Source organism: Physeter macrocephalus, chromosome 16 (genome assembly GCF_002837175.3).
Source record: "Physeter macrocephalus isolate SW-GA chromosome 16, ASM283717v5, whole genome shotgun sequence".
NCBI classification, from domain to species: domain Eukaryota; kingdom Metazoa; phylum Chordata; class Mammalia; order Artiodactyla; family Physeteridae; genus Physeter; species Physeter macrocephalus.
The window spans coordinates 84,014,420-84,036,136 of NC_041229.1; the positions used below are offsets into that span (position 1 = coordinate 84,014,420).

Below are 21,717 nucleotides of genomic sequence, written 5' to 3' on the forward strand. Positions count from 1 at the left end.
GTTACAAGCAGAAAATTCACTCACGAGAAAGGAATTTTGAAAGAGAACTTCTAGGTAAGATTAAAAGTTTAGAAGTCATAAAGTTATAGAAGTATACTATAAACTACTCTATTAAAAGGATATAGTAAATGATATATCAATCAAATCTCAGAGCTAGGGGAAAGGAAGATGTAAGTGTAAGGAGGGATATTACCTATCTTCCTATCTGTGGGTGATATAATTAAAGTAAAAAGATAGTATCTGAAACTTTAGAGGGAGAACTATTATCCTGAACCTCATTTTGACCAATGAAGAGAAATGACTTGCTTATATGTTTGTCTTTCTTTCTTCTTTCTGTCCTTCAAGGGGGCCTTTGGGTACATAGAATTTAGTTGATCATTCTAGCATGCTATTTTCATTGGTATCCATGTTTTTTGTTTTGTTACTTTCCACCTTATTCCCACATTCCTAATCCCAGTCATGTTCCCCATAGACATACTCTCTCTTATTTATGTGTCTCCTTCCATATTTCTATTCTTCCTTCAAAAAAGTAATCGTTGACCCTTGACTCCTTTCTCTCTCTCACTCCCTACGTTCAATCTATAAGCAAATCATGTCAATCATATCTTCAATATATCCAGATCCTGATCACTTCTTGCAACCTTTACCTCTACCATGCTAACCTAAGTCACCCACATTTCTTGCCAGGACTCTTGGAATAGCCTCCTAATTAGTCTTGCTCCCTGCTCCTTGGTGGCTCCTATTTTTCTCCAAAACAGCCCTCATGAACTTTTTAACATAGTGCTGTCCAATAGAACTTTCTTCAAGGATGGCAATTTTCTATGTGCTGTTCAAAATAGCAGCCACTAGCCACATGCAGCTGATAATGAGCATTTGAAATGTGGCACTGAAATTTTTATTTTATTTTAATTAATTTAAATGTAAGTGGCTGTACGTGACTAGTGGCTATCTTGTTAGACAGTACAGTTTTACAACATAAGTCAGCTCTTATCACTACTCTGGCTCAAACCTTTAATGAATTCTCATCTCATTCAGAATAATAAACCTATATCCTAACAGAGATCCATAAGGTCTACATGTCCTTACCTAATCTTATTGCTAGCCACCTCTCTGATCTCTTTGATTTCATTGAGGTTGGGGAAAAGGGTGAAGGGAATATCAAGAATGCTTTTCAGACATTAGGACTAGGATGGTACTGCTTACAGATATAAGTGGACATAAACATATATCTAACAATATTTATTGAACACCTTCTCTGACATGAGCACCTTGTGTGCCCCTGAGTACCTCTTATGAGCCTAGAATTATGTTAAGCTCTAGGTTTATTGTAATAAAGCAGCTGTTATCCTTGACCATTTATAGGTTACAGTTGAGCAAGAAAGCACACAAATTTTTTAAAAAACCAAGTAAACAAACAGATATATATGCCATTATGAATTGTGATAAGTAATATAAAGAGAAAGAACACTTTCCATAAATTGAGTGGGGGAAATAAACTTTGAGTTATGTTCACATGAGGCCTCTCTGAAGACCTGAACCTGAGACTCGAAGAATAAGAAATAAGAAGGTGGTCCTACAAAGACCACTAGACCAAGAAGTGTTCTTGGAGGAGGGAACAGCAGGTGTGGTAAGAAAGTAAAGAACTTGGTGTTTTCAAGGACCTGAAAGGCCATGTTGCTGAAACAGAGTGAGTGATAGCAAGGGCTACAGGAAGATGAGTTCAGAGAGATAGGCAGGGGTCATACCATTCTTTTAAGAAATTTGTTCATGAAGGGGCAGAGAAAAAGCAATAATTGGAAGAGATTTGGGGTGACAAAAGTTGTTGTGGGGTTTTTTTTGGTTTTGGTTTTGGTTTGGGGGGGTTTTTTGGTTGGTTTTTTTTCTGTTTTGTTCTGTTTAAATGTAAGTGGGAAAAAATTCATTAAAAAGGGAATGGATGAAGAGGTAGCAGCAGTTTCTAACTATATGGCATTGGGCAGATTACTAAATGCCTTAGGAAAATTCTTAAACCGCTTACTACCTCTGTTACCTATCTATGAAATTCGTCTGAAAGTAATACTCTTTGAACACTGCTTAGTACATAGGAAATACCAAATAAATGTTAGGGGGTAGTCAGAGTTTTTTCTGGAAAAGGCAGGAGGTGCCTCAGAGCAGGTGTGGAAGGACTGACCTTTAAGATATAATAACATTTCCTCCACTGGAGGGAAGGTGGGAAAGGAGGCATAAGAGACAGTGTAGATGCAAACAAATAGGTTTATACAGTCATAGGCGGCAGAGTCTTGAGTAACACTGAAAATATGGATGTCTTCTCTTTACTTAGTGAGTAATAGGTAGGATCATCCACTAAGGAATAGTTACTTACCTCTTAGGAGTTTGGGTTAAATGGGGAAGGTTTGAAATGGTTGGTTCACAGACTGGAAGAATACGCAGACTGGAGAAGTATCACATATTTATGGGGGTACCAGCCTGTCGGGTTGTGTGACTTTCTTGCATCTGTGCTGATTCCTGGGTGCAAACAGGATTGAAGTTTTGCCAGGTGCCATCAGCAGAAGGACAAAGAGCAGAGAAGTATTAAAAGGTGAACAAAATGATGGACCCCATACTCTAGGCTAAAGAAAATGAATTGATAACAGCTGCTGTTGATACAGTAGGAGAAAAAGAAAGGGTAGTAGACTGGCAGTGGACTAATCTTAATAGTGAGGGTAAATGAACAAAGCAAGTTACCAAGATGAGAAGCGTTGATTGAGAATAAGATGTTTGAATTAGGACTGTAAACCAGGTACAGCATCTTCAGCTGACAGAGGGAAATGTCCAGAAGCTTGATCACGGCAGCAGCTTACAAAGAGAATGATTGGGGTTGGCTAAATATATTTTTTTTAAGGCATGGAGTTTTTTGTGTGTTTTGTTTTACTAGAAAGTAGGCAAGGAGGAGTGGTTTGAAAATGACACTGGAGAACAAAGGGGATGCCAACCAAATCTCCCAAATAGTGAGGAAAGGAGTCTAAGCTGCAACTTTACTTACTTAGTCTCAAGTGCCCACCACTCTCCAAAGGAAATCCGGTTATCCTTTGGAGGGTCGTGGGCACTGTAGCTTTTATTAAGTTCTAAGGCTGATGGTAGCTGTGGAGACTGCAGCAGTGGCTGTAGCGGAGAGGTTGTGCAGCAGCTTTTTCTGCGTGAGAGACCTGGGGTGGTTACTGAGTTTAGCATCCAAGATAGAATAGAGCAAAAAAGCAGATTATAGTAATAGGACACAGAGTACAATCCTGTTTACATAAAATTTTAAATAGCTGTTCCCAAATTCTTTTCTAACACAAATTCAGTAGATGTTAATTTAGTTTCTTAAATATACTTAGTGATATTTGGTCAAATAAACCCATGAACGACTAAGCTAAATCTTCTTATACTGTGAAACTCAGTATATATCAGTGTTGAAAAGACTATGAGAGAAATGCCAAAATTAAACAAATAAGTAGTTATAATAACCCAGTTTATATTTGTTTATTGGTAAAATACTCTTTTCAGAATCAAAAACATTTTTATCAGCATACTTCTTAACATCCCATAATATTTTTTCTCAGTAAGAGAAGGAAGGATTGACATACAGAGATGTCTGAAAGGATGTTCATCAAACTGTTAACAATGTTCACCTTTGGGTGGTGGATTTTGGATTTTTTTTTTTTCTATTCCTTGTATGTTTTGTGTATTTGGTTTTTAAATTTTATTTATTTATTTATGGCTGCATTAGGTCTTCGTCACTGCACACAGGGGCTACTCTTTGTTGCAGTGTGTGGGCTTCTCATTGCGGTGGCTTCTCTTGTTGCAGAGCACAGGCTCTAGGCGCACCAGCTTCAATAGTTGTGGCAGGTGGGCTCAGTAGTTGTGGCTTGCAGGCTCCAGAGCACAGGCTCAGTAGTTGTGGCGCACGGGCTTAGTTGTTCCGCGGCATGTGGGATCTTCCCGGACCACGGCTCGAACTCATGTCCTCTGCATTGGCAGGCGGATTCTTAACCACTGTGCCACCAGAGAAGTCCTGTTTTGTATATTTGAATTTTTATAATGAACAAACATTTTTATAATGGAGAGAGATTTCAAATAAGTGTGGAAAGTATAATCATTTGAGGATAATATGGTGAAATATTTCTTATATCTCACATCAAACTATATTTCTGAAGAGTTAAAGATTTAAATACAATAAATTAAAATTATAAAGGTAATAGAGGAAAATTAAAGAGACTGTCTTAAACCCTTGGAGTAGGGAAATAACAGTGAGTATATCTAGTGGTTCTCCATTGGAAGGAATCAGAACTCCTTGGAGAAATATTTGATTCAGAGGAAAGAAAAAGATAAACCTGTAACATCTTTTTATGCTTAGAAATGCTTAAAGAAGGGTGAAGGTAAGTCAAAAGGATACAGAAGCCAGCTCAAAAGAACTCCCACTGGCTAAAGAAGAGGCAATTTGAGCATCAAAATATATAAATATAGTAATGGATTGTAACCCATTTAATAAAACAGGAAGCCACGAATACTTACAGACACAAATAAATGAATGAATGAGTGAGTTATTAAGGAACAAGATATTTACATAGCCTCAAAGTACCTCCCCATAAAATATTGACTACTGCAAAGGGGAAAGTATAATTTTATGGTGGAGAAGCCTGGCAGACATCACCTTAATCAAATTAACATCACCAGTAATGGGGCAAATTGAAATTACTTATCACCTGATAGCATGCAATGAGAACTCGGCAACACTTCTGCGATATTCCTACCAACTACTCATAATTTAAATCTAATCATAAGGAAACCTCAGACAAACCCAAATTGGGAACATTCTACCAAATAGCTGGCCTGTAATCCTCAAAAGTGTCAAGACCACAAAAGTCAAGAAAAATCTAAGGAATTTCCAGATTGAAGGAGACTGAAGAGACAACTTGGGTGCAACATATGATTCTGAATTCAGTCCTTTTGCAATAAAGGATGATACTAGGATAAGTGACAAAACTTGAATGGGGTCTGAAGATTTGATGGTAGTATCAGTTTCCTAATTATATCAATATCCTAAGTCAGATGGTTATATTATCATTATGTAGGGGAATGTTCTTGGACATTCTAGGACTCATACTCTAAATTATTAAGAAGTGATGGGTCATCATGTCAGCAACTTATTCTCTAGTGAAACAGAGAAAAAAGATTTTTCGATATATGCAACTTTTCTATAAATTTGAGACTTTCAAAATTTTAAAAAATACAGATGTGTGTATATATGTGTATATGTATGTATATGCATATACATATTTAGTAAATTAAGACCATTTTTAAATTAGTAAAAACAAGTTGAGTGCCCTAATGCAAAATGGGCAAAAGATATCAACATGCTGTTCTCAAAAGAAGATATAGGGCTTCCCTGGTGGCGCAGTGGTTGAGAGTCCACCTGCCAATGCAGGGTACACGAGTTCGTGCCCCAGTCCGGGAAGATCCCACATGCCGCGGAGCGGCTGGGCCCGTGAGCCATGGCCGCTGAGCCTGTGCGTCCCGAGCCTGTGCTCTGCAACGGGAGAGGCCACAACAGTGAGAGGCCCGCGTAACGCAAAAAAAAAAGATAAAAAAAAGAAGATATAGAAATACCTAATAAAGCTAACTAATAAAGAAGTGTAAACAAAAAACAGATATACCATTTTTCATCTGTCAGATATTTGAAATGATAATGCCTTGTGTTAAAGATAGTGTGAAGAAACACATGTCACTCGTGTTAATTGTACAAGTGTACATTGTTAAAACAATTCTAGGAAAGTATATCAAAAGTGAGAATGTACATTATCATTGTTGCCATCATACCATTTATAGGAATCAGTAAAATTATTTCTCCTTTGGGAAAAAAATATAACTACTTGAGCAAATATTTTCAATCTGGACAGTCAGCTCTCTTTTCCCTATCCCATTCTTTACTTTGAGAAAAACCCATTTGGAGTTCAATTCCTCCTTAACTAGAGGCCCACGCATGAACCATGGCCATATTCCTTTTGCCTTCCACATTACTTAGCTCACTGCTGAAAGTGTTTTAAAAGACTTAATAAGTGAAACCACTAATTCGAAGAGATACATGCACCCCAATCTTCACAGCAGGATTATTTACAGTAGCCAAGGTATGAAAGCAACCTAAGCATCCGTTAACAGATGAATGGATAAAGAAGATGCGATATACATATACAATGGAATATTAGTCAGTCATTAAAAAAAGAATGAGATTTTGCCATTTGCAACATCATGTATGGAGCTGGAGAGTATTATGCTTAGTGAAATAAGTCAGAGAAAGACAAATATATGTTATCACTTATACATGGAATCTAAAAAATAAAATGAATGAATTTAACAAAACAGCAAGAGACTCACAGATATAGAGAGCAAACTAGTGGTTACTAGTCAGAAGAGGGAAGGGTGGAGGAGCAGGATAGGGATAGGGGATTAAGAAGTACAAACTACTATGTGTAAAATAAATAAGCTATGTGGGAGCCCCTATGCGAGCATTTGACTTTACTGAGACCTCTGTACCATTGCCTATCATCTATCACCTGCCTTGATACACTCTTTCAACTAATAAACCATCTTGATCCATGGTCAGTTTTTTTATCTTCACTTCCATGTCTTCTCTGGCTTTGTCTCACTTGCTCAGCAAAACTACTATTCTGGTTAAATGGGACTCTGAGTGAAAAGACAGAAAGTGGTGGTTGTGGGGAGGGAGTGTATGAATTGAGATTATACAAGGATACAGTTATTGATGATGACAAGATCTAAGGTATGACCATGGGAATGAGCATTGTAGGTAGAATGGAGACAAGATCATTGGAAGAGAGGAGGTCAAGAAACTGAAAGGCCAGGGTGTTTGAAAGATGAGTAATGACCCACAGTTGGAGAGATGACAGCAATAATGATGGGTAGTAGGAGACAAAATTTAGTGACTTTTTTATATCAATAAGTAAAGGAAATTAGAGTAATTGAACTGAATTATTTTTCATGAAAGATCATAACCACTGTCAACAGTGTCCCTGTCAGACAGTGGATTGTTTCATGGATGTATGCAATTCTTCCATCTTCATGATCTTAGTACTTTCCCAGCTGTGTTCCAGAGGTTTGTGCTGGTCATAGCCCTCCTTTGTGCCCCTAGTATTACATCTCTGTATAGTCTTCTCTTAGTTGAGTATCCATAGCGAAGAGAATCAAATCCAGTGTTGTCAGGAGAAAAGCATCAGAAAAGAAAAATCAATAAATGACATCGTTCAGTGTAATAATAATGGAATTTTTAACTTGAAAATTACTTGTGAATAGACTTCACAGTCTTTGTAGTCACATGCAAATTATATGCTAATATAACTTTAGCTCAGCAAACTGTTTTACAGTTAGTTGAAACATTTGATATTGTGCCTACTGCCTTATAAGTATGTCTCACTCTTTGTCATAGATGAATACCTGAAATATATGTGTAAATAGAATTTTAGTAATACAAATCATATTTTCTCAGTGATTTGCATAATGTCAAAAATCCTTCATCTTTAAATTAATCATAACTGGTAGTGATAACAGTTTCTCTTCCTAACAAGTAGTTAAATCAATACTTAAATGCACCAGAAATTCTTATTTTTAAAAAGGCTTCCCTGGTGGCACAGTGGTTGAGAGTCCGCCTGCCGATGCAGGGGACGCGGGTTCGTGCCCTGGTCCGGGAAGATCCCACATGCCGCCGAGCGGCTGGGCCCCGTGAGCCATGGCCGCTGGGCCTGCGCGTCCGGAGCCTGTGCTCCGCAACGGGAGAGGCCACACAGTGAGAGGCCCGCGTACCGCCAAAAAAAAAAAAGAAAAGAATAATCATCCTTGAATCATATAATTTTAAGTCAGAATGGACAACAGAGATTATCTAGTGTAGCTCCTTCGGTTTACAGATGAGAAAATTTTGAAGCCCAGAACAGAAAAAGTAAAGAATTTGCCTCAAATCACACATTTTGCTACAGTTGTTGGAACAGATAGAACCAGAGCCCAGATCTTAAGCATACTTTCCACTGTGCTATACAGGTATCTAGTTTGTGTACTTGTAAATTTATGCTTTTCAATATTGAATGTTCTTAATAAACCATACACCAAGTTAATACTAGTGAGGCCTATTGGTGAAGTTCTCACCAGTGCAACTATAAAAGAGAAATACCTCCTTAAGACTATACACCTGAATACTTCGTTTATTGAATAGAGCCATGTTCAAACCTCATCTGAGTGACATGAGTGTATTTGAACCCACAGACTTTTCATTGAATCTGGATCTCACTAGATCTCACTCTAGTTTAACCAAAAGAACTTAACTCAAAGTTTTAGAAAACTTGAATTTTAAGTGCCACTTCTGTTACTTAATTGTTGTATAGCCATGGCCAAATCACTTGCCCCTGATGGGTCTTAATTTTCTCAACCGTAAAATGAAGATAATGGCTATACTTACCTCACAAAGTTACCGTAATGATCAAATGTTGTGACAGTGTTGCAAAAGATTTTGAGTATTTATTATGTGCCAGACACTTCGCCAGTTGATATAATTACAATCAGAAACAAATCCAAGAGCTTATTTTCTATGAGTTAACTTTTCACTTATCAACTAATTTCACATATCCTAATTTTACTTTTTTATTTTTTCACAAATGAAATCTTGTCTCCTGTTACCTAAGTTTTGTTGTTGTTGTTGTTACATTTATTCTTTGATCACATTAATACTTTTATAAGTATTCCTTTGTTCACTGAGAAACTGCAAGGTAATTATCTGTTATTCGTTATCTACTTGATTTCTTTTCTAGGTATACATCTGATTCTTTTTCTTACAGTAATGTTTTTTATCTTTCTTAATGAGATTGAATGACAGAATTACCTTTCACGGGAAAACCAATGCCATTTGTTGATATAAATTAAAATTCTCTGATGCAGATATCCATTAGACCTCTTACTGAAAATCAGGGTAGGAGGGATATTGATAGGCATGAAAGTCTCATTTTTTTCTGTCAACTTTTTAAAACATCTTAAACTTGGTCCTCAGAATATAGGTTTACATTGGGTGATTGGATCCCTTTTGTCCATATTTGTATATTAATATAATGAAATTCATTCCTGTCAAACAACATGGTAATATAATAGATACATGAATAATTTACATGGTCAATTTTATTTTTTTTAACTAAAGAAGGTTTTAAATGCTTAATATTTTAAAGGTAAAAGTTAAAATTCTAATAATTTTTTTATATTCTTTGTACTGTTATAGTTTTAAAGACATTTTAGAATTTCAAGATAGATAATTTTACTATGAAAGTTGTTGAAAATTATGAAAATCAGGCAAAATAAAATATGTGATTTGAAATGTGCTGCCTTTGAGATATGTTGTAAACACTATGATAAACTAACCTTTGTGAAATGTTTGGAAACATTAATAAGGAAGCCAGAGTCATATTTGTAACTGGGTTTCCTTCTTGACAACTCCTGTTCTATGAGTTACTAGACTGCTGAACAAACAAAAAGGCAACATCCTCAAAATTAAAGGGGTTTAATAAAAAAAAAAATGTAGGTGACAAGATATTTATTTTCAGCAAAAAAAAATATTACTATAAATATTGTTGACAAGGAAATTTATCTCATGGAGATTAACAATACTTAGTATTTTAATATTAATACCATATAAACTAGTTCAGTTTTTAAAGTTCTAATCCCATGTATCCAAAAATGAATATTCTCAGTATACATAAATATTGATTTTTTTTCCCATTTATTTTGTCATCAAAGTGTTCATTTTCCTAGAAATCTAACTAGATCGGAAAATTTACTTTATTATAAAGTTCTCATCACTGTTAGTGATTGGGTTGTTTATGTCAATGTGAAATAAGGAAAGAGACTAAGACGTATTTGGCTTTATGTCTTGTTTTTGTTCTCATATCAAGAGAACAACTGCCCCCAAACCATTGAAGAGAATCTTAGACCTACTATAGTTATCTTAACAGTCTGTGAAAAGATGAAATGGATAAATGGTGGCAACTAAAAAACTAAGAAGTAATTTATGTATGTGGTATTTAGTAGTATGCCTTTCGATAGCAATTTTACTCCCAAATACTTAAGGCAGATTTTATTAGTGAACAATTGGGGGGCAGAGGGGAAAATGCTTAAGAAACTTTTTGAACATATGAAATAATAATGGTCTTAGGTAGATTCATTATTGATGGATTAGGATACACTGGATATGTTTTTGATCCACCCTCCTTTAACCCATATGACATTCGTCAAATGGTTGGCTGGAATTCATTTCATAATCTGGGACCTTGGAGCAGATTTTAGCCCCTGTGCAAAGCTAACTGACCCAGATAGGGATTGAATCTGCTGTGTTCAAACAGCAACGCTGTGTTCTGTAAGTTGAGCTAGCCAGGACAAATACGTGTTAAGATGTGAAATAGTCACATCATTGTCCTTACAGAATATCATTGTTTATAAACACATTTCCTCACAAAAGTAGAAAAATGTGGTCATGAAATCCATTGTATTTTTATTGAAAACGGAGAAATAAGTATATGAGAAATAACTGTACTGCCAAATCCTTCAATTGGAGTAATACTTGTTTTGCACAGAACACCATTCTTTTCTCTTGGTTTTCTTTTTTTGTTGCTGTTAGAGAGGTACTTTGGGGCTGGGTGTGACTGTTCTATAAAATGTTTACAGAGATGTGCATATATTTTTTGCTGAACCACTTGCCATTGATTTGCACACATTAATTTAACCAGTTTGCTACATTTCCTAACTTACATTCTTTAATGTTACCTGAATGCTTCAAATTATATTTCCTTTTTTCTTTATGGCAGGCACTTCTGCCTATATGATCACTTTACTTAGGATCACAATAAAGCAAATACTTTTGTATTTTTTTCTTTTTTATAAATTTATTTTATTTATTTATTTTTGGCTGCGTTGGGTCTTCATTGATGCACTTGGGCACTTTCTAGTCGCGGCGAGCGGGGGTTACTCTTCGTTGTGATGTGCAGGCTTCTCATTGTGGTGGCTTCTCTTGCTGCAGAGCATGGGCTTTAGGCGCACAGGCTTCAAGAGTTGTGGCACGAGGGCTCATTGTGGCTCGCGGGCTCTAGAGTGCAGGCCTCAGTAGTTGTGGCGCACAGGCTTAGTTGCTCCGCAACATGTGGGATCTTCCCAGACCAGGGCTCAAACCTGTGTCCCCTGCATTGACAGGAAGATTCTTAACCATTACGCCACCAGGGAAGTCCCAATACTTTTGTATTTTTAAAATCACCTGCAGCTTTTACAGTATTAGGCACTTCAACTTCGATGAAATTACAATGTTCCAGAATTTCATTATCATGACAGTTAATGTTCAGATATAGCGCACAGGTTGTCCATTATGAAGAATCTTAAATTCAGTTAATGTTAAAGCAGATTTTCTTCACTCTTACTAAATTTTTGTTATGTTTCATAGCACTTGTAAAATATTTTGAAATAGTAACATTAATGCTAATATGCGGGAAACAGTTTATCTTCTTAAATTCATACATTTGTCTTATTGTCTTTTTTTTACAGACAGAAGTGGAGCTTATATTCACTTGTCTTCATTTTTCTTAAAAAGTTGTTTTTGAATTAATATTATTTTAGCGATTTGTTCTAAGAATATTAAAACTTTGATGGAAGATGAGCTCAGGTGATCAGGACATTGATTCAGGTGTACTTGGCGTAGCAGTTCATTAACTATGTGTTAATTATCTATGATTACTCCTGAAAAGCTATAGTGGCTTCATCTTTTAGGTTGCTTCATTAAATCATTAATTTTCTTGGAGGTAACTAAGCCTGACATAATTAAGTCATCTCAGTCTCCACAGATTTTTATCTTCCCATGATGTCAAGAACATTGAGCTAGTTAATATAGGGCATTGCAACTTATTCCATGGATGTACTGACTTTTTATTTTAGAATGCCTTATACTATTTTGTCTTATATTTAAGTATAGTCTCATAAATGTATATCTTTTAATTATTTATTTAAAGTTTTAGCTTACAGTTTGTATTTCCTGTGTAATAAGCCCATTTATGCATTTGAACCGCTTCTTATCAACAGTTCTTTGAACCATGGCTACATAAAGCTGCTGCAGTTTATCCAGAACATCATTTATAAGGAAGGATTTGATGGATCCAATCCCCAGGTATTGAGTACCTTCAAAGCCTTTTTATAATCATGTATGTAATGCTGTTTTTAAACTCTCTAGGGGTAGACCCAGTAGGTCTTAGAATAATCAACAGCGAACAAGCTGTTTCTAAGCACAGAGGATGTAAATAAGCAGAGCACGGGCAGCCTTAGTTTGACTGTAAATGTGTATTTAGAATTTTAGCTAAGTTCTCAGTGGATGCACATAAGATGTTTACATACATTGTCAACATTAATTATTTTTAAATATGTATTTGTAGTACCTGGAGTTAATAAATACTACAGTTTGAAAATTACTGTTAAATCTGCAAGACTTGTACTTTTCTATCTAAATTTTTTATATTTCTCTCATTTAGGTCTTAATGTTAAATTATCTTATGAGTAAGAATTAATTATTTCAAGATTTTATTTATTATATTATGCTTTGAGATGTCTCATTGAATAAAAGATTCATTTTTATTTGCTACATTAAAACATTTTATAAGTTAACTATTTCTCTGTAGCTCTATTTTTAAAAACTTCCTCTGGATTCCTACTATTAAAAATGTTCCGGTTAGTTTAACCTAAACAAAATGAGGGAAATTTTATTTCTAGATATCATGCCTTTCACAATTCTTCCTCAGTGATTTTAATTGCTATTGCTGCTAAAAGTTTTGCATTTCATTTATATTATTTTAGCAGAATTATTTCCAGAGCACCATTATTTTTATTGAAGAAGACAGAAAAGCCAAAAGTCTTATTTTCAGCATTATCGACTACATTTGCTCTTAATTTATATCATAGATTTTTAAATATTCTTATAAACTTTATTGCTATATTTAACACTTTGTCCATGGCAAAATAAATACTTTTAAAATTTGTTTTGATCATCAGTTTAATAGCAGGTTGAAAATACTTACGTGTGTATGGCAAAGCACAGACATTCATTTATAGATGGTTTTTCATGTATGTTACAGTTTTTGTGATGGCTCTTGATATTTAGTACAGTTTTATTTTGCTCATTGTTGTTCCATTTTTGGTCCTAGCTAAGATTTATGGGCACCATGTCTTCTCTTTGGTGGCAGTGCCCGTCTGGAGAGGTAATTGGTCCCTGACAGACACCTCTCCCCACTTGCTCTGGTAACTATGGAAACAGGCATGTCATAACAGTTCCTGTGGTACAGTGTGCAGAGCTGCTGCTCTTGTAGAATGATGACACATCTTCTAAGAGCAAGAAATTTTATAGAATGCAAAAAAAGCAAAGGCAGTAACAAAGAGATACCCTTGTACTTACATATATGGATATGTATACACACACACACACATCCGAAAAACCCTTAAAAAGCTATTATTGGAATAGAATGAAAGATTTGTTTTCTTACTTGTTTATTTGACTATGAATTAACACTGTTTTCAGTAAACAATATTTTATTTCACGAACATTGATAGACAGCAAACTGGTTTGGGTCTCTGAACCAGAGGTTCTATAACTTTTGACCTTCATAAAGATTAAACAGGGTTGAGACATTTTTATGGTGAGTACCAGGAATGCTAAAAACAAATTTTAAATGAAATTAAATATACCAATATGTTATTATAAATATATATTTCCAATTTTATTAGAACTAAAATACAGTTAATGAATTTCCATATTTTTGAATTATGGATTGCATCATTTGCTAGATTACCTAGTCTATAAATCTGCCTCAGAAACTTCAGATTACTTCCAGAAGCCACAGAAATGCATCTGTCAGGCACTACTTCAAAAAATATTATTCCCGAGTCAAAATAATATTCTGACACTGAAATAAATCCTACTTTTTAAAAGGATATTTTCATCTTACTTTCTCTATCACTACATTTTCAAATAAACTAAACTAGTTGGAGGCAACAAATAGAAATAGACTCTAAGGAAGAGAATATTATATACTACCATATAATTAATAACAGTAGTAAGTAAAGTATTGTAGCTCATCCGTAAAGATACTTGGAGTGGAAACATTTACAAATCGCTGTTATAATTTTATTTTTAATTTTTGATTTTCAGATATCTAAGAAATAATATAATAAATGAAATTTGAACATTGATTTTACTTAGAGTACCAGATTAAATATTTTAGATCTTCTCATAGGAATAAATTTATTTATTGTTCAGCTGTCAGCAAACATTTATTTTTTAAATTTTATTATGCCTTACAGTATGCCCCATTATTATATGATGTAGCAAGGAATTATATGTCCCAAACAACACAGGAAATTTGTAACTCAGCCTTTGTTTTCACAATACTGTCATATTTTTTAAAATATAAATTTATTCCCTGGGTTGAAGTATTATGCTCAATTATGTTCTAATGTGCTGTGTACCTACTTCACTTAAATATCTTATCACTCATTCATTCTCTGGCTTAATATTTTCATTCTTTCTATATGTGTATATCAGTGTAACTGTCAAAGTCACTAAACTGTGGTTCTCCTGATTCTGCACCTGACAGCATTTTTGTTATAAACTTGTGTAAACTTTTTGATACAGCGTAGTAGGTAATGGTGACTGTGGGTTAAAATACAGCTGACCTTCAGTTTCTGAAATGTTGACAGGGTAAACAATATGAAGCTGTTCTCCTTTTGCCATCAGATTTCATTCTAAGATCTAGATTTGGTGGGGGAGGGATTTTCTCTCTTTTTTTTCCAGGTTGCTGTTTGTGTTAAGAATCTAACTTAAGCTACAGTTCATAAGATAACAAGTTTAAGGATGAGAAAAATGAACCTTAATCTTGCCATTTTGTTTAAATTCTGAGTTTCTAAGTAACACATAAAAATGAATAACCTATCATATTTCACAGATATAGGAACTCACTGGAAATTTATTTATACTTCTAACATATACCATGGTACATCATATTACTTCATTTTATTCAAGTAATGCAGAAATAAAAAGAAAATAATTTTTATGGACTGTTGAGGATCACCACATATGGTATCCTAGGTGGTTGTCATCATAACCTCAAGGCAATCAGGAAAGAAAATTGGACCAACTGCCTTGATATTGTCATTGTGCTTTAGGTCCTAGAAGTCAGAAAGTTTTTCTCAAATGTGCTTAGACTAAATTCCTCTTTGTAAAATCTCATTCTCACAGTTTTATCCAGGCCATTGTGTCACTTTATATATTTGAAGAATTATATGGTCTCATACAGCAATGTTCTATTCTATCCTTTTTATTTTAGAGATGAGAAAACTAAGGCCTAAGTAATTACTTGTTTTACCCAAAATCATACATCTACTTAGTTGCACAATGCAGACTTTAAGTCTGTATCTTACCCATCTTACTATTGTCCCTTTAGTCTTTCCTCTTCTAACATTTCAACGTTTTATTCATTTTCCCGAGTTTTCTTTTTGTCAACAAATTCTCCTTGAAAAGGAATACAAAAAAATCACTTGTGTGTCTAATATCAGGGAGATATTATATATATATTGTGTGTATATATATATAGTATTGGGCAATAACTAGTTGGCTAATAAATTTTATTAGTGGTATTTTGTAGCAACAGCAAGTGATATATATATTTTAGGATCTTGTTTCATCAGAAATCACATCTAAAGTGGCATGTTCCAAATCTTTGCTTTGGGAGAATAGTCTTATTTTCCCCATTAGAACTGTAATAATGATTTTCCAGTTATTTCCATGTGCCAGGTTTTGCTATGAGCTCCTTCCTTTGCCTGGAAATTTTGCTGAATTGCTAAGGAAAGCATTTGCAAAACATTTGTTCAGTTAGAATAACCCAAACAGAATTTATTATAAACACATCTGCTGGCAAACATTTATTGACAATCATTTTAGGTTTTATTTAATGGTTTTTCAATACTCTTTTCCCAAGAAGTATCATTCACTATTATTATGACCTTAATGTCAATGGGATCAAGTTCTAAACATTCACCTGTTAAGTTTTATTAAAAGTGTCAAATTATTATCATAAAAATAGCTTCAAGAAGAAAGAATAGAGGCAAGTGTAAAATGCTAAACCCCCAAAAATACATTTTTAAGCTTCTTTCAAACAAAATAGTAGGCGGTGGACATGATAGAATTTATCTGAGAAATATTGAGCACTCTGTAGTTTATTGAAAGACTTACAGAGTTTTGTAAGAATGGTTTGTAAGCATTCTAGTTTAGATTCTCTTTATTATTACCTGTGATTTGTTATGTATTACTTTAATTGCCTCAAACATAATTCTTAGTCACCGTTAATATTTAGAAACAAAAGCTTGAGGCTTGTGATACTCTTCAAATTTTCCAAAAGAAAAAACAAAACAACAGTTCTGCTATTTTTTTATAGTCTTGTAATCTAAAAGGTTTCCTTTATATTGCCTTATTATTGATAATACATAAAACTTTTTACTACGTCTGTTGACATTATCTCCCTGATCTGTTTTGAATAAAAATAAGAACCGGCAGATAAAAGTAAAAGAGGTAGGTATTCTGTTGTTTAATAAAACTTAATGTGTTTACCTCCCTCTCACTTTCCCTTAGAAAAAACAGAAAAACATTTTAAGAATAGGAATCCAGAATCTTGGTTCACCTTTGTGGGGAGATGACATTTGCTGGACAGAAAACTGTGACAGCAATTGCAGTCTTACAAAGTTCCTCTATATGCTCCGTGGTCTTCTGCGAACCTCTCTTTCAGCCTGTATCATCACAGTGCCAACACACCTTATCCAGGTAAGAACTTTCCAAAACTACTTTCTCCTAACTCGTGGTTTATAGTGAAGAGCAGTTGATAAGTGCTTTATGAATCCGGTAAATTATTTTCATGTGCCATTTGGATAAAAGAGACTTCAGATGCTTGAAATGCCGGAGCAGCAAGATGTCTTTTAGATTATTCAATTCTCTAGTACTTGTGGTTTTAATATACAGTGAGTATCTGGTAATTTCATCCTCACTAATTTTATTATTTTTTTCTTTGATTTATTGTGAACTTGCTAGTATCATTGTGACATGAGGTTGATTTTGCTGTCATATCTTGTCACTGATCATAAAGCTGATCTGAATATAGACCTTGAAGAGGTACTTTTACACCCATGTATAGCTGCATTATTCACAACAGCTAAAATGTAGAAGCAACCTGACTGTTCACTGAGAGATGAATAGATAAGCAAAATGTGGCATATCCACACAACGGGATATTATTCAGCCTTAAAAAGGAAGGAAGTTCTCACATGTGCTACAACAGGGATAAATCTTGAGAACGTTAGGCTCAGTGAAATAAGTCAATCACTGAAAGAAAAATACTGTGAATCCAGTTATATGACATACTTGGAGTAGTCAAAATTATGGAGACAGAAAATAGAATGGTAGTTGCCAGGTGCTGGGGGTGGGAGAGAATGAGAGTTATTATTTTAATGGGTATGGAGTTTCAGTTTTACAAGATGCAAAGAGTTCTGGAGATGGCTGGTGGTGGTGGTAGCACAACATTATGAATGTGTTTAATACCACTGAACTGTACACTTAAAAATGGTTAAGGGCTTCCCTGGTGGCACAGTGGTTAAGAATCCACTTGCCAATGCAGGGGACACAGGTTTGAGCCCTGGGCCAGGAAGATCCCACATGCCGCAGAGCAACTAAGCCTGTGCACCACAACTACTGAGCCTGCACTCTAGAGCCCGCGTGCCATAACTGCTGAGCCCACATGCCACAACTACTGAGGCCCACGGACCCAGAGCCCGTGCTCTGCAACAGGAGAAGCCACCACAATGAAGAGTAGCCCCCACTCGCCACAACTAGAGAAAGCTCGTGTGCAGCAACGAAGACCCAACGCAGCCAAGCATAAATAAATAAATAAATAAATTTATTTTCAAAAATGGTTAAAATGGTAAACTTTACACTATATGTACTTTACCACGGTTAAAAAAAAAATTGAAAAAAAAAAGCTGATCTGAATAGGACTAGTCCCTGTCTTCTCTCCTTGTTTCTATATATATTTCTCCTGAAGTTACACTCTCATAAAAAGAGGCCAGTCTCCCCAGAGAAAGAGGGGTCTTTGTAAGATTTCCTCATTGGTTCAAAAAAGTTCTTTTCTTAAGAGTGTTCAAGGGGCAAGTTTGGGACTGTTTCCACAGTATGTATGTATAGATGTACACATACACTATAACATGTTACTAGAAATAATATAACTGAAATACCTGCTGCAATGAATGGAATGTGAAAGTCAAAGTAACTAAATCACTGAAATCATTTTTTCTAATGTACATACTAAAACAGTTTGATTTGGAATGAATTATAGCAGAGAAGTTTTGAGCTTTGTTTTACTTCTCTAAGAAGTAGCACTTATAACAATAACGAGAGCAACTAGCAAATAAAAAACACTAAGTCAGGACCTAACAATTCTTACAGAATTTTTATGTAAGTGCTATTATCTCCGTTTTACATATAAGGAAACTGAAGTATAGAGAAATTCAGAAATTAGATCAAGGTTAAATACTTGAGAAACCATAATTTGAACCCAGAAAATCAGATTCTAGAACCATATTATTGGAAAATTCTACTACAATATCTAACAGATTTGTATTCTGGAACTCATTCTTTCAAAGCTAGTAAATCTCAAATCTTTAACCTTAGAGCTAAATAGAAAGGACTTGAAGGGTTCATCTGAATGAAGCTCCTGTCCTTGGATACGTTAAGCATTATCCCTGTTTCACAACTGAAGACCTCAGTTGAACTAAAATGACATACTCAAGCAAATCAGAGAAACAGGGACTATGCTTGGTGACACTCCAAAGGTCTATGAGAACTTTACATTTAATTACATTAACAGAAATATAGCAGATGTAATTGAAATTTGGAGGTCTCCAGGGAGTACTTGAGTACTCGAATAAGAATAGACATATAAAACAATGGACTAGAATTGGCAGTCTAGAAATAAACCCATACATCTATGGTCAACAAATTTTCAACAAGGGTGCCAAGACCATTCAATAAGAAAAGAATAACCTTTCAACAAATGGCATGGGACAACTAGATAGCTACATGCAAAAGAATGAAGTTTGGACCCTTACTTCACACCATATACAAAAATTAATTCAGGGGCTTCCCTGGTGGCACAGTGGTTGAGGGTCCGCCTGCTGATGCAGGGGACTCAGGTTCATGCCCTGGTCCGGAAGGATCCTGTATGCCATGGAGCAGCTGGGCCCGTGAGCCATGGCGGCTGGGCCTGCACGTCCGGAGCCTGTGCTCCGCAGCGGGAGAGGCCACAGCAGTGAGAGGCCCACGTACCACAAAAAAAAAAAAAAAAAAAAAAATATTAATTCAGAATGAATCAAAGTCCTAAATTTAAGAACCAAAATAATTATGAAATAAATATACGTATATATGTAATTTTAAAATTTATTGCAAAGGTGCCTATGCAATAAAGAAAAGAAAGAAAAAAATTTCTAAAGCCATTTTGGTAGTGACCATCATTATTATTTAGAGAAGAGATTCCAAACCTATTGTGAATGTTTGTGACAGTGATTCCTCTAGCCTCTGTGTAAGGGAAGAGCAGTAATACTATCAGAAGACTTCAAATCATCCTATGTACACCACTGAACATTAAGAAATATTTGAATTTTGGTATTTTATAGATATATTCAAATTCTTGTAAAACTGAAAAAGATATAATTTAAATTCTGCTTTTTAAAATACCAGTAAAGAGACTATTTTGAAATGGAAATAGGAAAACATAACATCAGACTTTGGTGACCTTATACCACAGTCTCTTCCCTAGACAATTTTGCCTAACTATCGTATAGTAGTCTTCTGGTCCTAATATCAGTGGAGCTATAAAAAAAAAAAACAAATAAATTATTCCCTTGCTCTTTGAACATGACATCTGACCATATATTTGGTTTTTTATGAAAATACTTAGGAGAAAATGTAAAACTTAACAGTTTGCTTAAACCAGTCATGATATAAATAGTGGATAAAACTCTAAATAACTCTTAAAGACTGGCAAGGAAAATCACAATGTTTAGGCTAAGAAAAGAGAGTAAGAAGTGGAAGCAGTATGCTTACAAAGCTAACCAAAGACATATGCACACACAGAACCAGAGAACTGTGAGTTTGTTTAATAAAAACTTACATAGTGATTTCTACAGGCCAGTTGCAGTCCTAAGATCTTTTCAAATATTAACTCATTTAATCCTTATAATAATCCTATATTGTTGGTGCTATCATTATTTCCATTTTATAGATAAGGAAAAAGGGACAGAAAATTTAAGTGACTTTCCGAAGATCACACAGCTACTTGAGTGGCAGGATTTAGATCTAAGAGTTTCCCTTCCAAGTACCATACTCTTAACCACCATGCTCTGCTGCTTACTCAATGGAAGTACTAAAATAGGGTCAAAATTAAGAAGCAGACTGTGCACAAAGTAGCATTCAATGATAGAAAGAGCCTGGGCTTTGGAGGGAGATAGACCCAATTAGTTATTTGGTCTTAGTCAAGTCTTAACTTTCTCAGCCTCAGCTTCTTCATTTGTAAAAATTCAGAGGATTGGCAATAACATGTGCTCACCCAGTGCTGGCACATGGTAGGCACTCATTGTATGTCAACAATTGTCACCTTCACTATTGTTACTTAAACAGACCTCCAAAACTGAGAATTTGAACAGAGATCAGGCTACAAAAACTAAGGTACACAAGTCCATCGACGTAATAGAAATCTTCAGCTTTCTGCCTCTTTTTGTGAACAACATGGACAGGATCTTCTCACAGGTTGGACAGGATCTTCTCACAGCTTAGACAGGTTAGGAACCTTGGCTGAAGTCAGATGGCCGTTGAAGTCTTAGTAACATCACCTTGTTGTAACATGACTCTTTTTAACATCATACATCAACTTCCTCTCGAATATGACCAGTGCCTTCCCTGCAGACTCTAAGTCAAGGTTTAAATGGTGATTGAATAATTTCTTCAATCAACAAATATTTATTGCAAGTACTATTCTAGGCATCCATGGGGATATAGTAGTGAACAAGACAAACAAGGTCCCATCCTTCTGGAGTTTTTTCAGAAATATGAAAGATAGAATGGATGGAGCAGACAATCAGTATATGTATGTATTTTGGTTGCTTGAGCTTGATATTTGAGAGTAAAGTAGATTCTGACAGGAAATAGAAATGCAGTTTGATATCCTTGGAAATTTTGTCATATAATTAAACATCTATAGATAATAGAAGTGTGACACCTTTAATTGAATATATTATATAAAGTAACACTACATTAAAAGTATATAAAATATCTATTTCTCTTAGGTTGGGAAAAACAGCCAATCACAACCCTCCGAATGGGAAAAATATTTGCAAACGAAGCAACTGACAAAGGATTAATCTCCAAAATATACAGGCAGCTCATGCAGCTCAGTATCAAAAAAACAAACAACACAATCCAAAAATGGGCAGAAAACCTAAATAGACATTTCTCCAAAGAAGATATACAGATTGCCAACAAACACATGAAAGGATGCTCAACATCACTAATCATTAGAGAAATGCAAATCAAAACTA

General features: G+C 35.0%; 1 protein-coding gene across 5 annotated transcripts in view; it reads left to right on the plus strand.

The window, feature by feature from the left end:
* Positions 1 to 21,717, plus strand: part of ELP4 (elongator acetyltransferase complex subunit 4) — a 236,533-nt gene that overhangs the window by 60,516 nt on the left and 154,300 nt on the right. For all 5 annotated transcript variants that reach the window (XM_028501120.2, XM_028501121.2, XM_007117517.3 and 2 more), the window contains exons 6-7: positions 12,124 to 12,208; positions 16,712 to 16,900. In XM_028501120.2, the coding sequence (XP_028356921.1) occupies positions 12,124 to 12,208; positions 16,712 to 16,900 (274 nt within the window). The remainder of the gene's footprint in view (positions 1 to 12,123; positions 12,209 to 16,711; positions 16,901 to 21,717) is intronic.